General features: G+C 38.2%; 3 protein-coding genes across 3 annotated transcripts; 1 reads left to right on the top strand and 2 right to left on the bottom strand.

Annotated features, from left to right (window-relative positions):
* Positions 1–27: 27 nt before the first annotated feature.
* On the bottom strand, positions 28–9,447 carry LOC107187825 (nitric oxide synthase, salivary gland). The gene is made up of 25 exons (XM_015575999.1): positions 9,343–9,447; positions 7,886–8,022; positions 7,433–7,595; positions 6,564–6,655; positions 6,356–6,497; positions 5,812–5,951; positions 5,072–5,246; positions 4,908–5,009; positions 4,639–4,833; positions 4,476–4,573; positions 4,003–4,147; positions 3,814–3,918; positions 3,662–3,729; positions 3,424–3,567; positions 2,783–2,957; positions 2,565–2,694; positions 2,204–2,282; positions 1,923–2,116; positions 1,679–1,848; positions 1,376–1,586; positions 1,055–1,142; positions 722–846; positions 482–627; positions 210–401; positions 28–135 (listed from the first exon to the last, which is right to left on the bottom strand). The coding sequence occupies exons 1-25, from the start codon at positions 9,445–9,447 to the stop codon at positions 28–30; spliced, it is 3,429 nt and encodes a 1,142-aa protein (XP_015431485.1).
* Positions 9,448–11,534: 2,087 nt separating this feature from the next.
* On the top strand, positions 11,535–15,029 carry LOC107187787 (GRIP and coiled-coil domain-containing protein 2-like). The gene is made up of 14 exons (XM_015575960.1): positions 11,535–11,622; positions 11,697–11,804; positions 12,126–12,313; positions 12,513–12,676; positions 12,758–12,930; positions 12,996–13,056; positions 13,122–13,248; positions 13,385–13,527; positions 13,586–13,697; positions 13,775–14,056; positions 14,126–14,530; positions 14,599–14,658; positions 14,781–14,837; positions 14,934–15,029. The coding sequence occupies exons 1-14, from the start codon at positions 11,535–11,537 to the stop codon at positions 15,027–15,029; spliced, it is 2,064 nt and encodes a 687-aa protein (XP_015431446.1).
* A 497-nt stretch (positions 15,030–15,526) lies between these two features.
* Positions 15,527–18,277, bottom strand: LOC107187901 (glycerol kinase). The gene is made up of 9 exons (XM_015576097.1): positions 18,069–18,277; positions 17,425–17,683; positions 17,109–17,332; positions 16,812–17,018; positions 16,625–16,735; positions 16,309–16,562; positions 16,025–16,230; positions 15,803–15,934; positions 15,527–15,731 (listed from the first exon to the last, which is right to left on the bottom strand). The coding sequence occupies exons 1-9, from the start codon at positions 18,141–18,143 to the stop codon at positions 15,646–15,648; spliced, it is 1,554 nt and encodes a 517-aa protein (XP_015431583.1). The 5' UTR covers positions 18,144–18,277; the 3' UTR covers positions 15,527–15,645.
* Positions 18,278–19,233: the final 956 nt, after the last annotated feature.

Genomic DNA, 19,233 nt, shown 5'->3' on the forward strand with positions numbered 1-19,233 from the left:
CAAAGATTAAATGCATCCCAATGATATTTATGGTTCCGCAGCCATTCTGCTTCTGGCCGTTTCCCTGGATCGATTGTGTACCTCTGCTGTTCGCAGAGTTATACCAAATATATCCTCGTGATAACGATTTTCATCCTGAAACAATCGAACGTATAAACGATTCAACCTTTCGTCGAACTGTTTTCCCGATAAACTCCTGCACGACTTACGCGAAGGGATAACATATACGCTTCGACTTGTTTATCTGTCATTTCACCGTGCGTTTGTATGATCTGTTTCAATGTTTGGTAAACATCCTCGGCCATTGTGCAATCACCACAAACGTAGAAATGACCGCGTTCGTACACCAGCATATCGTAAATTTGTGGCGCTTCTGCTTGGATTAAATCTTGCACGTATGTCTAGGAAACAATTAAATGGATCACGATGAAAATATGTTGGAAACGATGCCGGAAAATGAATTTCATTCTCTGTACGGTACCTTTTTCAAACCAGGCTCTCGTGAAAGGGCCAAAAAAACCTTATCTAAAACTCCCGCCTTTATCATTTCCTCTTTTTCTTGTCTGTATAAATCTAAGTTTTTCTGCCGGCAACCGAAGAAAAGCCAAACCTTTCCGTACTCGAGATCTAAACATTTTACGTTACGGTTTACGTTCCTGTACAGCTAAACGGCGAATAGAAAGAAAAACATTGTATCTAGTTAGCGAATAGAAAACGGTACCTGGCCGACGTCTTATTTCTGAGAGCCTGTGATTCCAAAAACCACGGAATGGTGCGATTCCGGTACCTGGACCGACTAGTATCATAGGCGCTTTTGGTTCAATTGGCATGTAAAAGTTGGGCGCGCTGAATGCAATAGGAAAAAGAATAATACAATATATTGTTATGATTATCGTGTAACGGTTGAAACAGTGCCGAAACTATCGATGTAAGGGTGAAAAGGATAAAGAAAATCTTCGTATTCTAAACATAATCATCTTTCCAATAACATTAGTAGTTTAGTCGCTACTTTTAAACGACACTAATATTCGAATACTCTGTGTATGAATATTACCTGCGTACAAATACGTAGAGCGGTTCTCCGTCTGATGTCTCGCGTAAATAGTTCGAACAAACTCCATAATGAACTGGTCCAGACCCACCTGAAAGAATTTTTTTGGTTTTTACAAAAACTACGTTCCCGACAGCGATATATAGGGTGTCCCAAAATAGCTTCGACTCCCGGAAATTAGGGGTTCTTGGGACGATTTGAAACAAATTTTTATTAAGCAAAAAAGTTGTGTCAAATCGTTCCAGGAACCCCTTATTTCTGGGAGTCCAAGCTATTTTCGGACACCTAGTACATGCTCGAACATAGTTACACGGTGTCAAGTACCGTGTGTTTTGTATTGTACAACCGCAACAGTGAGATGTATTTGCCCCTGATGCACATCAGGGGAAGAGGAGATGCTGTAAAATCTTGGTTGCAAAGGGGTCAAGTGGAGCAACAATAACGGCGCGAACGGTTTAACCGATGGAAACTCATCTAGTACTTCTACCAAGTTGGGAAACTTCCAATGCCTCCAATCCTCGTACGCGGTTGGATCCTGTATCGATAAAAAGATTCTTCGAAATATTTCTTCCAGTACTAAAATAAAAAGTTCACAAGTTTTCGATCAAATGGCGATTGAACATTTACAGAAGACAGAAGATTCAGTTGAGTCTGTTCCTTCGAATTGGTAGCTATGGATGCAAAGTATCGGAGCAGATTCGGAGTTGGTGGTGTTGTGATGTCTAAAAATCGGGTTAACAACATCCTTAGAGTATTTGGTAAATATCTGTCGTGTGCGATCCACGTTTTTACAATACCTGAACAGAAAATAATAAAGACAATCAACATCACGGAAGGATAATACAGGATTAATGATAATATTCACGCGGACCATTAGGCGTGTGAGATTGTTTCTGCATTTGCAACTCGATCGGTGTGTCTGCATCGAAGGGGACCTGTACTCGTTTCAAAATTCGTTCCACGAGTTCTGGCCGATTGCATGCGAAAACCCCCAAATGATCGCCAGGTTTGTACGATATTTCCATGCTTGCTATGTCATCTAATTCCAACAATAACGTGGTTCCACTGAAGAAGAAAAACAATTGGAAAAGCATGAATTCGCAACGTATTAAATAGGATCACAAAATGATCGATCACGTATGTAACAATCACCTTTTCAAATCACCGCTTAAATTGGTCTTCCTGAGCATGTTACAAGTAGTGACGTTTCTGTTATGGCATTTGCTCAATGCTGAAATAACACGGTTAAATAAGCGTAACTTTAATCAGAAAGGATTTTACGTACACTCGCGAGCAAACTTAGCTTCCGCTAGGGAAAAAAGTAGCATAAGAGAAGGGCCTACTACCGGTTTGTAAATTTAATTCAAGTACTGAAATAAATGTTAAAATTAATGTTAATTTGGCATAAATTTCAGAAACTTCTGAAACCACCTGGTAGGGGGTCCTTTCCCTAAGTTTGCTCGTCGGTGTAAATCGAATAATGTCTCTGAAGTATACACACGCGTGTTCACACCTTTTGCAATTGGTTGAGGGTCTGCTTCCATGAAGCGAACCGTCGCAGCTGACAGTGCCTCCGATCCTAAAGACAACGCGACTTCTAGCAAAGTGTCGTCGTCATCCAAGCAAAAGGTCTCGCAAGCAACCTAGAATAACAGATGTGAAGGATACGAGAAATTTTTTTTTTTTTACAAGTACACTTAGCGATTTCGTTTCAGCGAATTAAATACAAACAGCGAATGTATCAGCCGCCCATTTCCGGAATGCTTGTTCTTGACCGCACATCTCGTCCCCTTGGGCCAACCGTAGTAAACGTTCTCCGCCTAATTCGCCCAGTAAATTGTCCACGTAGCGACCAAACGCGCAGAAATTCGGATACGCCGACGATCCCAACGCGAACACAGCAAATCTGATGAAAAATATTATTCTTGGTCCCATATGCGACACTTACACATTCATTCATGAATATTAGGACACCTGTTTTGACCAGAGAAAACTATGACGTTTTTCATACCGACTGCGTATTTTGTACCATTTGTATCAGTGATGAATGTATTAACTATCGAGCTTTAATATCCTCTGGACAATACTTATTCGATACTTATCTTTCGAAGTTGATAAGTAGACTGCGGATTTTATGCATTTATAGCCATGAAATAAAATAAAAAACAAAACTTTCAGCAGATCCAACGAGTTTTCTATTTTATCCTGAATCCAATAATATACTTAAGCGGAAAAAAAAATTTCTACGATTGCTCCTTCCTTTAAAAATTACTTTAACAGATTTGATTTTGCATAAAAATCCGCAGTCTATTGATAAGTGTCCTAATACGAACATGATTGTACGTTTTGATCGCCAGCAGCTAAGGTTCTACCTGACGTTACTCAAGGGTCCGAAAGTATCTTCACTTTGGGATTCTGTAGTCGATCCACGCAGAGAGTCCAGTCTGTCCAATTTCTTGCAGTTACTCACTTCCGTCTGACTGTTCGCTTTGATGAACGACTTCGACGTCGCTAAACTGCAATTACAATACGATTGCGAAATAATGTCCAACAAACTAAAAAAAAAAAAAACAAAACAAAAATGCATCGTTACAAACGTATACAAATTACCTTATTTTATTGCCGCTATTAATGTACGTTTCGTTCATTTTCATCGCGTACAAGTTCTGAGCAAAAGCCTAAAAAAAATCGCAAGCATATTATAACGAAACGTGCTTCCGCGGTGAGAATTTCTTTCTAACGAAAAATCGAACAAAATTTACTTCGCCATTCTCCGGGGGATCACCGTTCCCGAACGTGGACGTTATCACCAGCAACAAAGCCTCGTGCTCGATGTTGCTGATATCGTAGTCAGACATCGAGAGTACCTGTAACCGGCAGCTTCAAGTATTTATCAGACGTTATTTCACGGGAATAAAAGCTCGATGATGTCTGATAAGGTACGAGAATACCTGGGAATGGAAAGCGTGTCCTAACAGTTCGCCAAGCTTCTCGGCGTACATCTGAGACGTTCCAGTCTCTGTAGCAAACAGCACCGTGGCTTTTATCCGTCGGGACAGAGCTCTACCGAATAACTTCGATGTAAATTTCACGGCTCTGGAAAACAATTCATTCGTTTCACGAATTTAATTGCTGCATCACTGGTGACATGGCCGTAGCCAGGGGGGCACTTGCCTAAAAAAGTGGGTTTTACACTACTTTTGAAGAAGACGAATATGGTTACATTTACTATAAAGATGTTGCTACTGTAGAGGTAGAGGGTGTTATTAGTAATAATACAAGACCTGGACAAAAAATTGGACTTTACCCCCCCCCCCCCCCCCCCCCCACTCCCTTCCAGAAGGAAAAAAATTATATTGCCTCCCCCTGACTGATAACCTGGCTACGCCCATTAGCTGGTGGTCCTCGAACGTTGGCGGATTACCTTGCGATTTGCTTGAAATGGAATTTCCTTCTTGGTTTCTTGGTAGTTGACTTCTTATCACGGCCTTTCTTCCAGACATGCGTCTTCCAGGCAGGGTCCTGGAATTCCGTGGTAAAAACTGTAAAACATGTTCTATGTAAAACAGCAGGTATTTGATAAAAACCTGGGCATCGTAAGATGGTTTCAAATGGTACAGTGCCATTTCCTGGTGGAACACAGGCGTGGCCGATCCCGACACTGGCGGTACGATCCAGAGCCAATCGGCTGGACACCCGTTTCTCAATCGCATCTCGTTTTCATAGTGTTTCATGAACGACTCCGAAGCCGAGTGATGATCTACGATCGTCACGTTTTTCATCTGAAATATTATAGCTCGATTTATTGGCCGTTCTTCGTGACGTGTCTCGAGCAAAGAACTAACATATTATGTACTTGGAAACTGTGCAGTACTGCAACGTTCGCTTCTATCATGGCTTTGTCTTTCCACAACGAAGTGTACGTTCGTGTGTCGAGCCCCATGTGCGTCGCGATAGTCTGGAAATAACATTAATATCCGTGGATTTCGAGTAACAATATGGGCAGAGATCGACGCGCACCTCCATTAAATTGTATCGTTGAGAATCGCACAGATCTCTGGCTCCGATTTCGGTGCCCATGTACCATCCGTTGAACGGTGCAGCGGTGAACTCCAAACCGCCGCAGTCGAAGACCATTCCCGATACAGCGGGCACAGCGAACCATTTCAATCCCAGCTTCTCGAACCAATCGTATCTGCCGCGAGAGTGACTGAATTAATTGACAGTGATCGGGTAATTTAATTATTAGACTGCGAATTTTATGCATTTATAGGGCACTCCCAAATACAATGAAAGACAAAACATTCATCAGAAGTAACGAATTTTCTATTTTATTCTTCACCAAATAAATTACTTTATAAAGTGTCATTTTGCATAAAAATTTGCAGTCTAGTAATTATACAGGGTGTCTCGGCTGACTCGATCACCTCGAATAATAATTTAACGGTACACTTTATGAAAATTTCTAGACGTGGAACTTGAATGGTATCAAGAGGCAAATCTTATAAGGTACGTCCTTTTTTTCTGGGTGGAGGCATTTCAGAGATCTCAAGGTCACCTTGATTTTTTTTATACGGAATGACCTATTTTTTTACCGTAGATCGATAAAGTATCAAATTTTCAGTAAAAATCTGTCGACCTTTATACGTCCTGAACCTAATAGTTAACAAGATATTTACAAAATAATAACTCTATTGAAATCACTGTATTGAAATTGAGCGATTAATAATATGAATTATTATACGATTAATAATATTTACGTGGGATGACTGAGAGGAACTTCGAGGACCAGTTCGCTCGGGATATCGAAGTAATCAGGGTCATGACCGTTCGCTGATAGCACCAATGGTAGTATATCGAAACGAGTGCGTGCACCTTTCCAGCCCAGTTTTATACAGACCTAGAAACGAGAGAACAGGGGGCGTTTATCAAATCTGGGACACATCCACAGGGATGAATTCTACATGACGAACCAAGTCGAAAATCAGAAAGGACGCGAAAATGTGTTCGACGTTTCGTTTCCAAGTTGTTAACCCCCTAAGAGCTCAGTAAATAGGAATGAATTCATTTTAACAAACAAAACACATTGTTATATTACATTACTTTCCTATACAAATAATTCATATATTATTTTTCGGATAAAAAATTCTATTCTTTACTATTACGTATTTAACCCTCCGAGTACTGGACTCCCGGGGCGTCCGAAGTCGGATCATTTCTGACTGAGAAAAAGGCTCTAAAGCTCCCTACGCCAAAAACAGTTTTGCATAAACACCAATTTCAATGATAGAATGATTTCTTTACTTCTGTAAATTCCACATTGGCTGGATCCCCGGTCACTGTGCCGTCTGGGTTCTTGTAACCGGCGTACCCGATCAGCTGCTGGTTCCATACCCTATAGTCGTGTTTCCCATCCGTTCGTTGCGGAAATATCGTTATCGCGGACCTAAAATGTTTCCACGGATAAATGGACACGAGTCCCGACGGGAAATTCCGTTTGTCATGTCAATACCTGATGTTCCCTTTGTTCGTGCTGTATTTAATGTGATTGCACAGTGCCTCGAACATACCGCTGGTGGTGGTCACGTAACGGCAATCGAACACCTGCGAGTGAAAATTGATAAAATTCAAGTATGAATTTTTTACTGTTATACAGAGTGAACCACGAATCGTGATCATTAGATATGTTCCAATGTACAGAACGAAATGTTTACAGTAGGCAAGAGCTGAACATCGGAACGCGTACAATAGCGTAGCATACGATACTCTTTGTAATATAACGGTTCGAATATTTCTTTAATCTTTTCTCGACCCAGATGAAAAGAAAAGTAACACATGTTATGTTATGATACTCACCGAATTCGTCTTGAAATCGTCTAACAGATAGGCGTAAAAAAATTATAGGTGTATTTGAAAAAAATTGAAGGTGACCTTGGAAAATCATGAAAAAAAAAAGAGTTGATAAGAAATTTGTTATAATCACGTTAAAGCTCTCTTGAAACCATGCTATATCTGATAAAAACATTTTCGATAGGACTGCTAATAACAGAATAATCTCTACTGATCACGATTCGTGGTTCACCCTGTATACACACTGCGTGGCATAACGATAAAAAGTCACCCTGAAAATGACCGATTCTTAGGTGTTTCTGGTGAAAATAAGGACGAACTAAATATACCGTGTCTGAAATTGTGGTGAGCAATAATGTTTCTCCAGAAAAGGATAGAAAAAAATGTGGTTCGTTTTCGTTTTAAACCACGATACACGAGGATCGAAAATTTGCGGGTGGTTTTACAGTTATGCCAATGTACATTAACTTGGATACGATCGAAATGGTACATTCTGTGTACCACCAGAACCGTTGTCAAACGGCTACCTACTTGCAATTTCGACCATTGTATACGGCCGATACATCGTGCAGCATTGCGCCATGCCAGTTTCGCTCCGAAAACTAATTCAGTTTCGGTTAACTGATAAGTGCCGGTGGCTACGACCTCCTTTTGGACATAGTCCCAACGGGAACGATGAGCGTCGCTGTTCAATCTGTAGATTGTTTAACATTTAGGACAATTTTTTTTTTTATTGTAACAAATAGAAAGGGGTTAAAGTATAGTTATAATCTAATCTAGTTACAAGGGGGTATCTCGGATGGAATATAGAATATTCCATGAACTCGATGAACAGGGAGACAGAAGAGTTAGAGGGGGTGGCTCAAAGGGTATAGAATGGAATTACACTTGGTCTGGATTGTGACCAGGTCGGAAAAGATTATAGTGATTGTTCGACACAATTCTCGACACGATTCGAATTCCCTGGCAGGTTCAGTTTGATACCTTCTGATGGACGAAAAGTACTGCTCGAGGAAGTCTTTCGCATGCACGAGGATTTCTTCTTTTGAACGGGATTCCGGCCCGTGCGTTGGAAGCTGCATAACGCTACCGAGGCACACTTGACCCGAGCACAAAGTTCTCTGAAAACCGACACACATTTCGCCGCTAATGGTTTTCACGAACAAGCGTGGCATTTGCATAGTTTTTCATTACAGAGTGCAAATGAAATTTTCATTTCTAACATGGTTCCCGTTGATCCAACAAGGGACAGGGCTAGGGGGCCCTTCTAAGCCTTCTATTTCGTTACGTTAAAAGTTATTTAATTTTATTTAGAGTAAATTTAAGTTTTTTGAAAATTTATGTATTTTATTGTATGTTTTATTACAAAAATTTGTTACCCCCACCCCTCTTTTCAACCGAGGAAGTCCTAGAAGGTTTGATAACCCCTGGCCCCGAAAATCTTAATCCAGGCTTGCGTGTGTAGGTTGTAATTTATTTTTTCTCTTTTTTAGTTTGTTTCATCACATCCTTTTTGTTACGTGCCCGTTTCGGATTTATGAACGTTTACAAGGACCCCGGTCAACTGTTCCATTGGCTGCGCGACTGTCACGTCTGGATATACTTTCAGCGATAATATCTCCCGGATGATCGAACGTCGCCGATGGAAGTACCGATACGGGCCACGTTTTAAGGCTCCGTATCCTCACCCCAATTTTCTAGGGTCCCCACACGGCGGGATTTTATTACTGGTATTCTAACATTCGACTAATAATCAAATATGAATTACACGATAAACGTAAACGGGTAATAATATTCAATAAATTTTACTCAAATCTTAGACATTAAAATAAACAACGTTACCACTCGTAGGGTAGTGCGGTTAGGCCCTTAACACTAGAATTACCAAGCAAGTCAAAATGATTTGCCAATACACTCTTACAACGATGATTAAAATGTTATAACAATACATTTTTAGATACAAAATTAGTTAACTTATAAATTTGTAAATTTTCAAAAGTTTGCCATATTTATCGATTGATCGAGAAAATATGTGCATTTATCGTTGGTAGTTCTAGTGTTAAATCACATTAAATAACAATTTTAATATTCCACAAACGTTCTATTCCTATTGTTCCCCCGGATTGGCACGACAAACGCGAAACATGTTTTGAGCAGCGCATTACGGTGGACCCTTGTACCCCGCGCAACTAGTGGGCCACCGAATAAGCACGTTCATTCTTCGATAGTATTGACTCGGTCCACGATGAATTCGCCCACACTTGGGGCAGTGTTTGCTCCCGCACAAGTCCTCCCTCATTCACACTTGCGCGAACAAAAATGTCACGGGATTTCGGTATGTCCATAATTTCGTGTTTCGAAAAATCTATCAAACGAGAAACGAACTGGAATGGACGAATACGCGGAAATTATTGCAATATTTTCGTTTCCCACTCACGTACCTCGGCATTTCGGGCGTGCAACGAGTCGAACGCCTCGGTCTTCTGGACGAGATTCCTGAGTTTCGTCGGTTTTCTCTGGCAAGCCCCAGACTCGTGCTCCTTCATCTCGTCGTTTTCACCGTCCGAGAACGCGCCCCTGACTCGACTGTCACACTTCACACTGCTCACGGCTTATATGTGATATGTACCCGCCACGGGTACACTACGTACCCACCACTCTCTCTCGGTTCGTCTGGTTCGCCTCCTTGGCGAGCCTCCGGGGTAGGGATGCCTGCGCGAACCGAACAGGGAGGAGACTGTGTGCCACCCCCCACCGGTAATGACCACATGCGCCATGGAGCTGCGTCATCGATTTAACGGACAATTTTTCAACGATCCTACATCGGGAATTGTCCTACGCGATTTTTTTTATTAAAAATAAAAAAAATGGTGCCTTCCTAAACAGACGGTTCAATTTATTTGCATAAAAATGGCTGGTTTTTTAATCCGCAAATTTGTAATTTTTAATATATCGAAATATTCGTGGTACGGGATAGAATGACACATCTGATGAACAGATATGACAAGTTTGAACTAAATCGGTCAATTAGTTTTTAAGTTATCATGGCTGTCGATTAAGAAAAAGTAGTATCGAGAAAAACGCGATCAAAGTTCCCAGTACTGTTTTAGAGCATAAAAAGAGAAATATAATACACCTTCCTCTTCCTCAAACAATTGGTACAAATTGCAAAAAAGAAAAATTCGGTTTTCTGAAACAGTCATACTAGCATAGCCCCTTAATGCCTACTTAGATTTGTAAAGTTACATGTGCAAATAGCATACATTACTATGTGTACATCGTTGTGAGGGATCATCAATATTCCAGCCGGTGGATTACATGATATGTTGATGGAAAGCCTTGTAAGAAAATAGGAGTTGCACAATGCAACAGTGTGTGTCAGCTTGATTTCTGGGTGGATGGTCCAGGATTTGTTGGTATACATCAATTTGTCCCTACGCGATGGGATCGTTCCGCGTGTCGAATCAACGGTTTTTTGCCGATTTGGTTGCACCTTTGTTGACGAGGATCAATGGCTATGGGCCCACGACCTGTGTACTGTCAATGAAGACTATTCTGTAAATACTTTAAAAGATATTGTTTGTAAAAATACGAATGGTTGCTTAGAAAATTATCGGTGAAACCCAACGACTTAGCCTGAGAGACTGTGAAAGGTTAACGTCGTCTTCGGACCGTTACTTTTAACTTCGAAAAAATTGCCTTGGGTTGTTATAACGACGTTAACACGAACCTTTATTTTCGATTTGTTTCTCTTTTATCTTCGTTCAAACTTTTGTTTGAAGTATTGCGTGTTCGTACTAGTTTATTACAAATTTAATATTCACTTCTTTAAATCGGTTCGAGTGAATCCAGTTGGAAGTGTACATAAGAATTTACGCGGGTAGCACAACACTTGCTTCCAGTTCCGCGAACGGGACACTGTACCGTGTCAACGGAATACTTCGACGATCTTGGGAATTGCAAATTAATTCTTGGTATTTTCGTCTACCGTCGGTCTCGATCTAGAACTAGCAATCTTTTAAATAGGATCCGATATTTTAATTGCATTGTAATCAGAAACGTAACCTAATTGGAAGGACGGTTCGAAGAGATTTGAGAACGTCCCGGTGGACCGTGAGCGAAACTTTACGGTGCTACAGTGACGCCATCGATTAGTGTTCCGTCAAAGTTTTTACTCCACCATCTTTCTTTGCTGTTAATAACTTTTTCCATTACGTAATATTCTAATATGTATATTTCGTGGTGTTGCATTAATAAATATTTTATTAATACTGTACGAATATTTTCAATATTTCATTCGGCATAAATAACGGCTTCACGTGTCGAACTCCTGTGTCTACTTACGTAGTAAGATTCGAAAATTCGTCTAACCGTCCGGCGTGGAGAGTTATCAGTTTCAGCGAATCGATTTCATTCGGTACTAAACGAACGTGTCATTGGTGATCATTTTTATTACCAAACAGTTTTAAGTAAGCATAAACGTTTTAATGAACCTATTATATTTAAATGGCTCGGTGCAAAGTGCGCAATGAAATCCTGCAAGACTGACGCCGACGCGCAATAAGAATCGCAGTAATCCTGATTGCCTTTTGTTTCTGTTCAAAATTCAATTGTAGTTAGAGGGAATACAACGATGAGCCAGGAGGAAGAGAAATGCAGATCCGGTTTACCGTCGTGCAACGTGACACCGGAAAAATCACAAAGGACACGACTGGATAGTGGTGTGCACTTTATTACCGACTATGATTGTTACCGCGTGGGTAATAAGAATAATGATTTCATAATGATTCCGTAGGATCCGAGAGGAGAAACGCGAATTCGCATCTACAGGGAATAAAACGAAGAATTCACTATACACCTCAGAACAGTCCGAATAAATATTCAAAAACGCCCCAAAGCAGCGGTACATTGAAAAATATAAGCACATATACTTAAACCGTTACGGTTTGGTGGTTATCGATCGTGGTTCGAATATGGATTTTTCGTTACTATTCGTTTCTCTTCACTCTTGTAAAAAGAAACATTCCCCACGCTAATTTCACGACCCAGATAGCACATGATGTCTTGAAAACGGCTTAAAGGCAGTAAAATAGGCGTCTTCCGTAAAATGTCCTAGTTTTCCGTTCTATTTTTCGTAACGATACATTTTCAATTCATTAATTTCTTCTTCGTCTGCTTCAAAAAGCAAAAGGAATACAAAGGAAAAATGTTTGTCCTACAATAGGATCCTTCAGAAAAGATGTGAAATTTCAAATTGATAGCACCTCCAGCAACCGGAAGAACGAATCATCCTATCACGAGAGTCTGCCGAAGATTCAGAAAACATGCCCCAGCGGAAAGTTCGTCGATATGCTGATAGGAAAATGGTCGAAACACATGGGTGTACAGAATCCTTTGTTGCAAAACGAATCGGTATGATTCTGCACAGTAACAACGACAATAATTGAAGTCCGATAATTGGTAACAGATGATATTAGGTTGCCGCAATTAGGTGCAGTCAATATCTCTGGATACATGAGACAATTTTCTCGTATCGTTTGAAAAGATGACAGAATTTATGTAGCAACCCGATACTGGAAATACAAGATTTTATTCTTCTCTGAATAAATAGGCGCAGGAAAGCCCAAAGACACAGGAAACAACACAGAAGGACGCCATGGTGGAGCGGAAGATTCAAATGTTGCAGAAGAAACTGAAAGCCGCCGAGGAAAGCATATCGTCGCTCACGGTCGCTCGTGAAACGGAATCACGCGCCAAAGAGGAAATACTGAAACAGTGACAGTATCAATTTTTATCATGTATTTAAACAAACCGGAATGTCCAATTGAAACGACTTAGAAACTTGAATCTTTGTAGATTGAACAGCGACTGGGAATCGATCACTAAGTATTATCACGAGATATCTGAAAGTCTGAAGTCATTTCACGAGCACAAAGACAATCTATCCAAAACGTACAGCAATATTATTACTATGCAAGAATCGACCGTGAAAAGGTTGCAGCAAGAATTAAGTAACATGAGATTAAAAGGTAGAGTAGTTCGATTGAATGATACTGCGAGCTTCGTTTAATTGATACTTGGACTGCTTCCACAGATACGGAACAAAAGAACTTCTACGCGGCAGTGGAAAATAAAGTAGTGATCCAGGAAAATAGGTATCTTTAATCAATTTTATTTATCGAACGATCTAACGTCTCTTCATTGTACTGGAAATTTGTAGAATACAAGAAATGATGGTCGCGGAGATAGAGTTGAAGAAACAATTGGAGTGTATCAAGAGTGAGTCAATATCAGAGAGAAATCACTTAAAGAGGATTCACGCGGAAGAAAAATTAGAATTTACGAAGGTATAAAAATACCTTGACGATTCTTCTTTTTTTTTTTTCATTTTCTGCGTAAAAAATGCGTGCGTTATCTCGAACAGCTCTACACGCGTTCTTATCGTAGAAAGCTACTAAATGTTGTAAGCGATCGCGATTTCAGGAACACGAAAAACTCACGTCGACGAAGGACGAGTTACAACGGCAATTAAAAACTGTCGCTGAAGAGAAGCAAAATTTAAGCGACTCGCTGAAAGAAAGAGATAAAGATATCTTGGTTCTGCAACAAGATATTATTGCGTTTCAGTGAGTATTTACGGACGAGTAAATTATTACACGCTAATACTTTGATTTATTTTGTCAGGAATAAGATTGAGAATCTGTTGAATCTAAATGCAGAATTAAACGTGAAATACGAGAAATCGGTCGAGAAAGAGGAGGAACTGAAAAAGGAATTGGAATCGAAAATGATAGAAGTATAAAGATATCATTTTTTTTTTTAGTTATATACGTTCAATTGTACATATAAGAATTAATATTACTTTTTAAATAGATCGATAGACTCAGAGAAAATTTGAACACAAGACGGGAAATAGAAACCGGATTAGCTAAAGATTTGGATACAATTGACAATAAATATAGAAGCTTACATAATGATTTTATTAACGTCGATAATAAGTTAAAGGAGACGCAAGCTCGTAACGCGGAACTCGAGAAAACTGTTCGGGACAATAAATACAACAGCGAGCACAAAGTAATAGAATTAAACAAAAAAACGGAAATTTTGGAGAAAGAGAAGGAAAGAATACTTTCAGAGAACTGTAGAAAGATTAAGGTAATATTGTTTTTCAAACTAAAGTAATGGATTCTTGTGATATAAATGTAATCGTTTCATTATAAACAGGATCTAGAGAGCTCGCGTAAATTGTTACAAGAGAAATACGAAACGGAGATAATAACTTTAAAGACAGACTCTGAAGCGAAATTATCTGAACTGAAAAAAACTCTGGCCACCCGAAATTCTGCTTTCGAAAAGTTGAATGTTAATTTAAATAAAATAAGCGAAGAAGTTAAAAGGTTGAGAAAGACCGAGGCAAAAGAAAATCAGGTCAATTTGAACGAAACAGCGGAATCAAATAAAGCGCATAACTTAACAAATCAATCAAAGAGAAAAGAGTACCATATGGAAGATGAAGAAATTATCGGTTCACCAAAGATTACATCTAACGATAAAAATGAAACGGTGCATCAGAAAAAACAGGATGTATATAGTTTTACCACTAAAGATGGTGATAACAAATTAGATACAGTAAGTTATAAGATGCATGCATATGTAAAATTTTACTTTATTTAATTAGAGCTGATATTCAATTATAGATATGGTCATCTATGAGACAAGAAAAAAGAATCAAGTTTGACATCAATTCGTCCACTAAGGTACAGTTGTTAAATAATAAGTTATATAAATGTTACTTTCATTCATAGTTTTAATAACGTTAACAATAAACGTCGATTGATAGATTTCTGATTACACAGAAAGTGTTCCTTGTTTTTTTCAGGATAAGAGTCTAACACAACAAAATATAGAATCTCAAAGATATGAAGAAGAAGACGAGGTATTTCTGCCAGATATACTATATGTTTTTATATTGTCTACTTAAGCCCAAAATTGTATTTAATTGCACGATATTTCCGTAATTCTCTACAAATAGGATTCTAGCAGCAAATCACAGCCTAAAAAGATCTTCAAAACGCGTGGTACTGGATTAAGGCAATACAACACCGCAAGGAAAACATTGCGGAAGTAATATTGCCTCTTTTAAATACTTAAACCTGCGTTTTTCAATTTTTGTTTCTTACATTACGATAAACGTCAAGTCGAAGATTTTTTAAGTACACTATGTGCAAATACAACATTTTATTTAAACAATTGTATCAATCGATCCTTAAATAATAACATTCTTTAATATTAGATAACAAACGTATGTAACCATACATTATCACCAATAGAACATATGTAACCAGCTTTCAAAACGTTACATATGTGTAACTCTCATGTTAGTACCCTGTGATACTATAATATTTAAAAAATTATGTATTACATACATAATACAGTGTTTCCTGTTCGTATTTAAGTTTTAAGTGAACTATTTCATTTACATACTAAAGTATGTTATTCGTTGTCACAGGTATGTACACCTACCAGGAAACTCGGCTTCCACTAGGGGAAAAAGTGGCGTAGTAACATTCGATTTAACATTTATTTCAGTACTTGAAATAAATTTACCAAGTTGTAGGAGGCCCTTACTCTTACGTCACTTTTTGCAGTAGCGGAAGTCGAGTTTGCTCGCGAGGGTACGTATCATGCAACAGAGATTCGGCTGCCACTTGTATTCATTACACTTGCATTCGTTTTAACTTCAATTATTTGTCAAAGGAAGAGGAAGAAGTATCCCACTTCATTGATCTTTCTATAGCCATCTTCCATTTAGAATACCTTAAGTCTCGTTCTGAAACACAAATGTATATTAGGTATTCCTATGCCAGTTTTACACTATCGCATCGTTTAATGAAATACTACCATTTTCGCCAATGGCAGGCATGAACTTTGTAACCTGTGATGCATCGACATCGTTGATATCGATGATACCGACACCAACACCAGCTAGTATGGCTGCGCCTAACGCGGTTGTTTCTACCATGTTGGGTCTCACTAATAAAGTTAAATTTATATGTTGTAAACTAAAACAACTGGACAGTTTATGACTGTAAATCGCATAATGCGAAATAAAGTTTCACGCACCAACATTAATTCCAGTAAGATCAGACTGCAGCTGCATGAGTAAATTATTCACAGTCATGCCACCGTCAACGAGTAGCGTTGTTAATTTCGTTCCGGAATCTTTCACCATGGCTTCCAAAATGTCTCTTGTCTGGAAACAGACAGCTTCCAAAGCTGCCCTTACAATATGATAGTGTTGGGTATCTTCGGTGATACCACAAATTGTCCTGATAAATATTCATAGGGAACGGTTTTAGCATGTGATATACGGTGAAAGAAATTACACTTTGATTATATTCAGTTACCCTCGTGCGTCTTGCTGCCAGTACGGCGCATATAAGCCAGAAAATGCAGGAACAAAATACACGTCCCCCGAGTTCTTTACGCTCTCTGCCATCTCTTGACACTGTGAAATGTTACTATAGAGTTGTATGTTATCTCGCAACCAGGATAATGCTGCCCCTGCTACTGCGACAGAGCCTTCTAATGCGTAAATGGCTGGCGATTTACCCAATTTGTACGCAATAGTTGTTATAAGGCCTTGATGGGAATCGACTTTCTAAAATTTTTCTTTATTTCTTAATTATGTTTAAAATATAATTAAAAACCGTGTATACGTACAACGTTACCAGTATTGTACAGCAAGAAACAACCAGTTCCATAAGTAGCTTTTGCTTGTCCAGGCTTTAAACACAACTGACCAAGTAGGGCTCCCTGTTGGTCACCTACACACTGCACGTAGAAAAAGTGAATTTCATTGAAATAACTATAGATCGATATTAGCCAGTAAAAATGTTCAGATTCTTACCCCAGCTATTGGTACTCCAGTGAGAATTTCAGGATTCAAAACTGTCCCATATACTTCGGCACTAGATCTTATTTCAGGAAGAATGTGTTGCGGAATTCCAAAAAATCGACACAACAAAGGATCCCATTTTAAAGATTCGATATTCATTAGCATGGTTCGGGATGCATTTGAAACATCCGTCACATGTAACTGTCCTTTCATCAGATTCTACAGAATGGAAAAAGAATAACAAATAATAAAACATAATTGTCATAATTATGTGATACGTATACCGATAAAAATAAACTGTTGGCACACCCAAATAATCCATGTATCTACTGTTCCAAAAGCACATTTCTCTGCATCTACTGCCTGTTTGACACGTGGTACATTGTCAATAAGCCAACGTATCTTAAGAGCACTAAAATATGGTGACATTGGAAGTCCACAGAGTGGTTTTAGATAATTTTTGTTCCTTGTTTTATTCGGTATACTATCCAATATATCTTCTAATGTTGTAGTTGTTCTCATATCATGCCAGACTGTAATATTAACATTTAGTATTATTACTAAGTTTAATTGAAGAACATAGATTGTGATACAACAACATTCAAACACATAAATCATACTTTACCAATTGCATTATGCAATGGTTCTCCTGTTTCCTTATCCCACACTAAAGTAGTTTCTCGTTGGTTGGTGATCCCGATTGCCTTTATATCTGAAGTGCTTAAACCAATATTGCTTAATTTCTCCATTGTCTTTTTTATACAGTTTAGAACAGCCTGTAAAATCTCCTTTGGATCCTGTTCTACCCATCCTTCTTGTGGATACTTCTGTGTAATTTCAATTTGATGTGATGCTATCACTTTTCTAGATAATACATTGAATACCTGAAATATAACACAGAATCAATACATACTGTGTCTCAATTTTCATTGATATTTCATAAAAATATACCACTGATTTCACTAACAAAAACAAAATCATGTTGATTGTCTTATTTTACAAATTGGCTAACATTATGATGGAAAGATTAAAGATAAAGGTTGGTTATTTAAAAAAAACGTAAGATTGTAAAATGGAAAAAACTGTTTGCCAGAAGTGAGAAACGATGTTTGGTGTACTATGTGATAGAACATATCATAAAAGTAAACATGATCGTTTAACTGTATTGCGGGAAAAGTTTAAGTTCCATTCTGATATTTTTTCCGGTCATTTGTTATTTTCGTCATATTCGAATTTGTAAACACGAGAAGGAAAAGAATACTCGCTTACCAAAAATCGAGCGCTACTCGTTCCCTCGTCTATCGCCCCAATAAACGGTCCAGAACGATCAATGTTCTCTGGCATATTTTTCTCGGTATTTTCGGCTTAATAACTGAGAAAGCACTCAAGAATATTTAAAAGATGACCCACACTTAACCTTCGTTTTAACTTGTTATATAATCCTGCACATTAAATATAAAATCTGATCAGTGATAACAGCGCATATCAGGAACCCGAAATTGGAACGTATTTGAAAAATACAACACAACGTGCCCCTTTTTCTCAACTCGTCGCTTCAATGATCGTTTTTTGACTTCATTTTTTTCTATTCTCAATAAACTTCACAATATGATAGATGAGTAATAATAAAAAGACCTTTTTGTAAATTCGTTTTTTTAAAGAAATTCCGTATTCAATGGATCATGTTTTCAAACAGACATTTAGCACCTAAGAAAAAGTAGGTTCACGTGGCAAATGATCTTTATCTTTTATTGGATAATAAACGTGTATATAGTAAAATTTGATTAAAGTTATCTATTTTATATATCTTCTTATATAAAATTTATACAAGACATTTTTTAATTGTTTATTGATCGAAGTAAACGTTTTTATTCGTATGCCTGGTGTTTTTATACTTGTACATGTAATGTATATTGATCGCGATATTATATAGAACCTTTTGAACAGATCAAACTGTAGTTTTATTATGAGAATAAATAAATATTAGAAACCAATTCCTCATCAAGACCTCATAAATCAGATAACATAGAAACCACTCGTCTCTAAAAAGAAATACAACAAAATATGGCCCAGGACCAAAAGAACAAAAATGCATACATATAGTATGTTTACCAACCAATACCCAATACGACATGAGCAGAAAAGAAAAAATTATTATGTGTCGATTCAGAATTGGCCATACAGATTATTTCATGCTGAATATTTCTGATAAAAATTCATATTATCAGCTCTGATATTATCTATCAGATTAAATATGGATTTGAAGTAAATGAAACACGTGACTTAAACATGAACGTAGTGATATTAAGTTGTATTGGGTGCAGTTGTTATAAGAAAGTGGATAATGGAATTCATTAACAATTCTTTTTCCACGTAACATTGATGGTATAGTGAAATGAACCAATGAGTACAGCATTCACTCCATATTATTTGA

The sequence above is a fragment of the Dufourea novaeangliae genome, unplaced genomic scaffold (assembly GCF_001272555.1).
Source record: "Dufourea novaeangliae isolate 0120121106 unplaced genomic scaffold, ASM127255v1 scaffold112, whole genome shotgun sequence".
NCBI classification, from domain to species: domain Eukaryota; kingdom Metazoa; phylum Arthropoda; class Insecta; order Hymenoptera; family Halictidae; genus Dufourea; species Dufourea novaeangliae.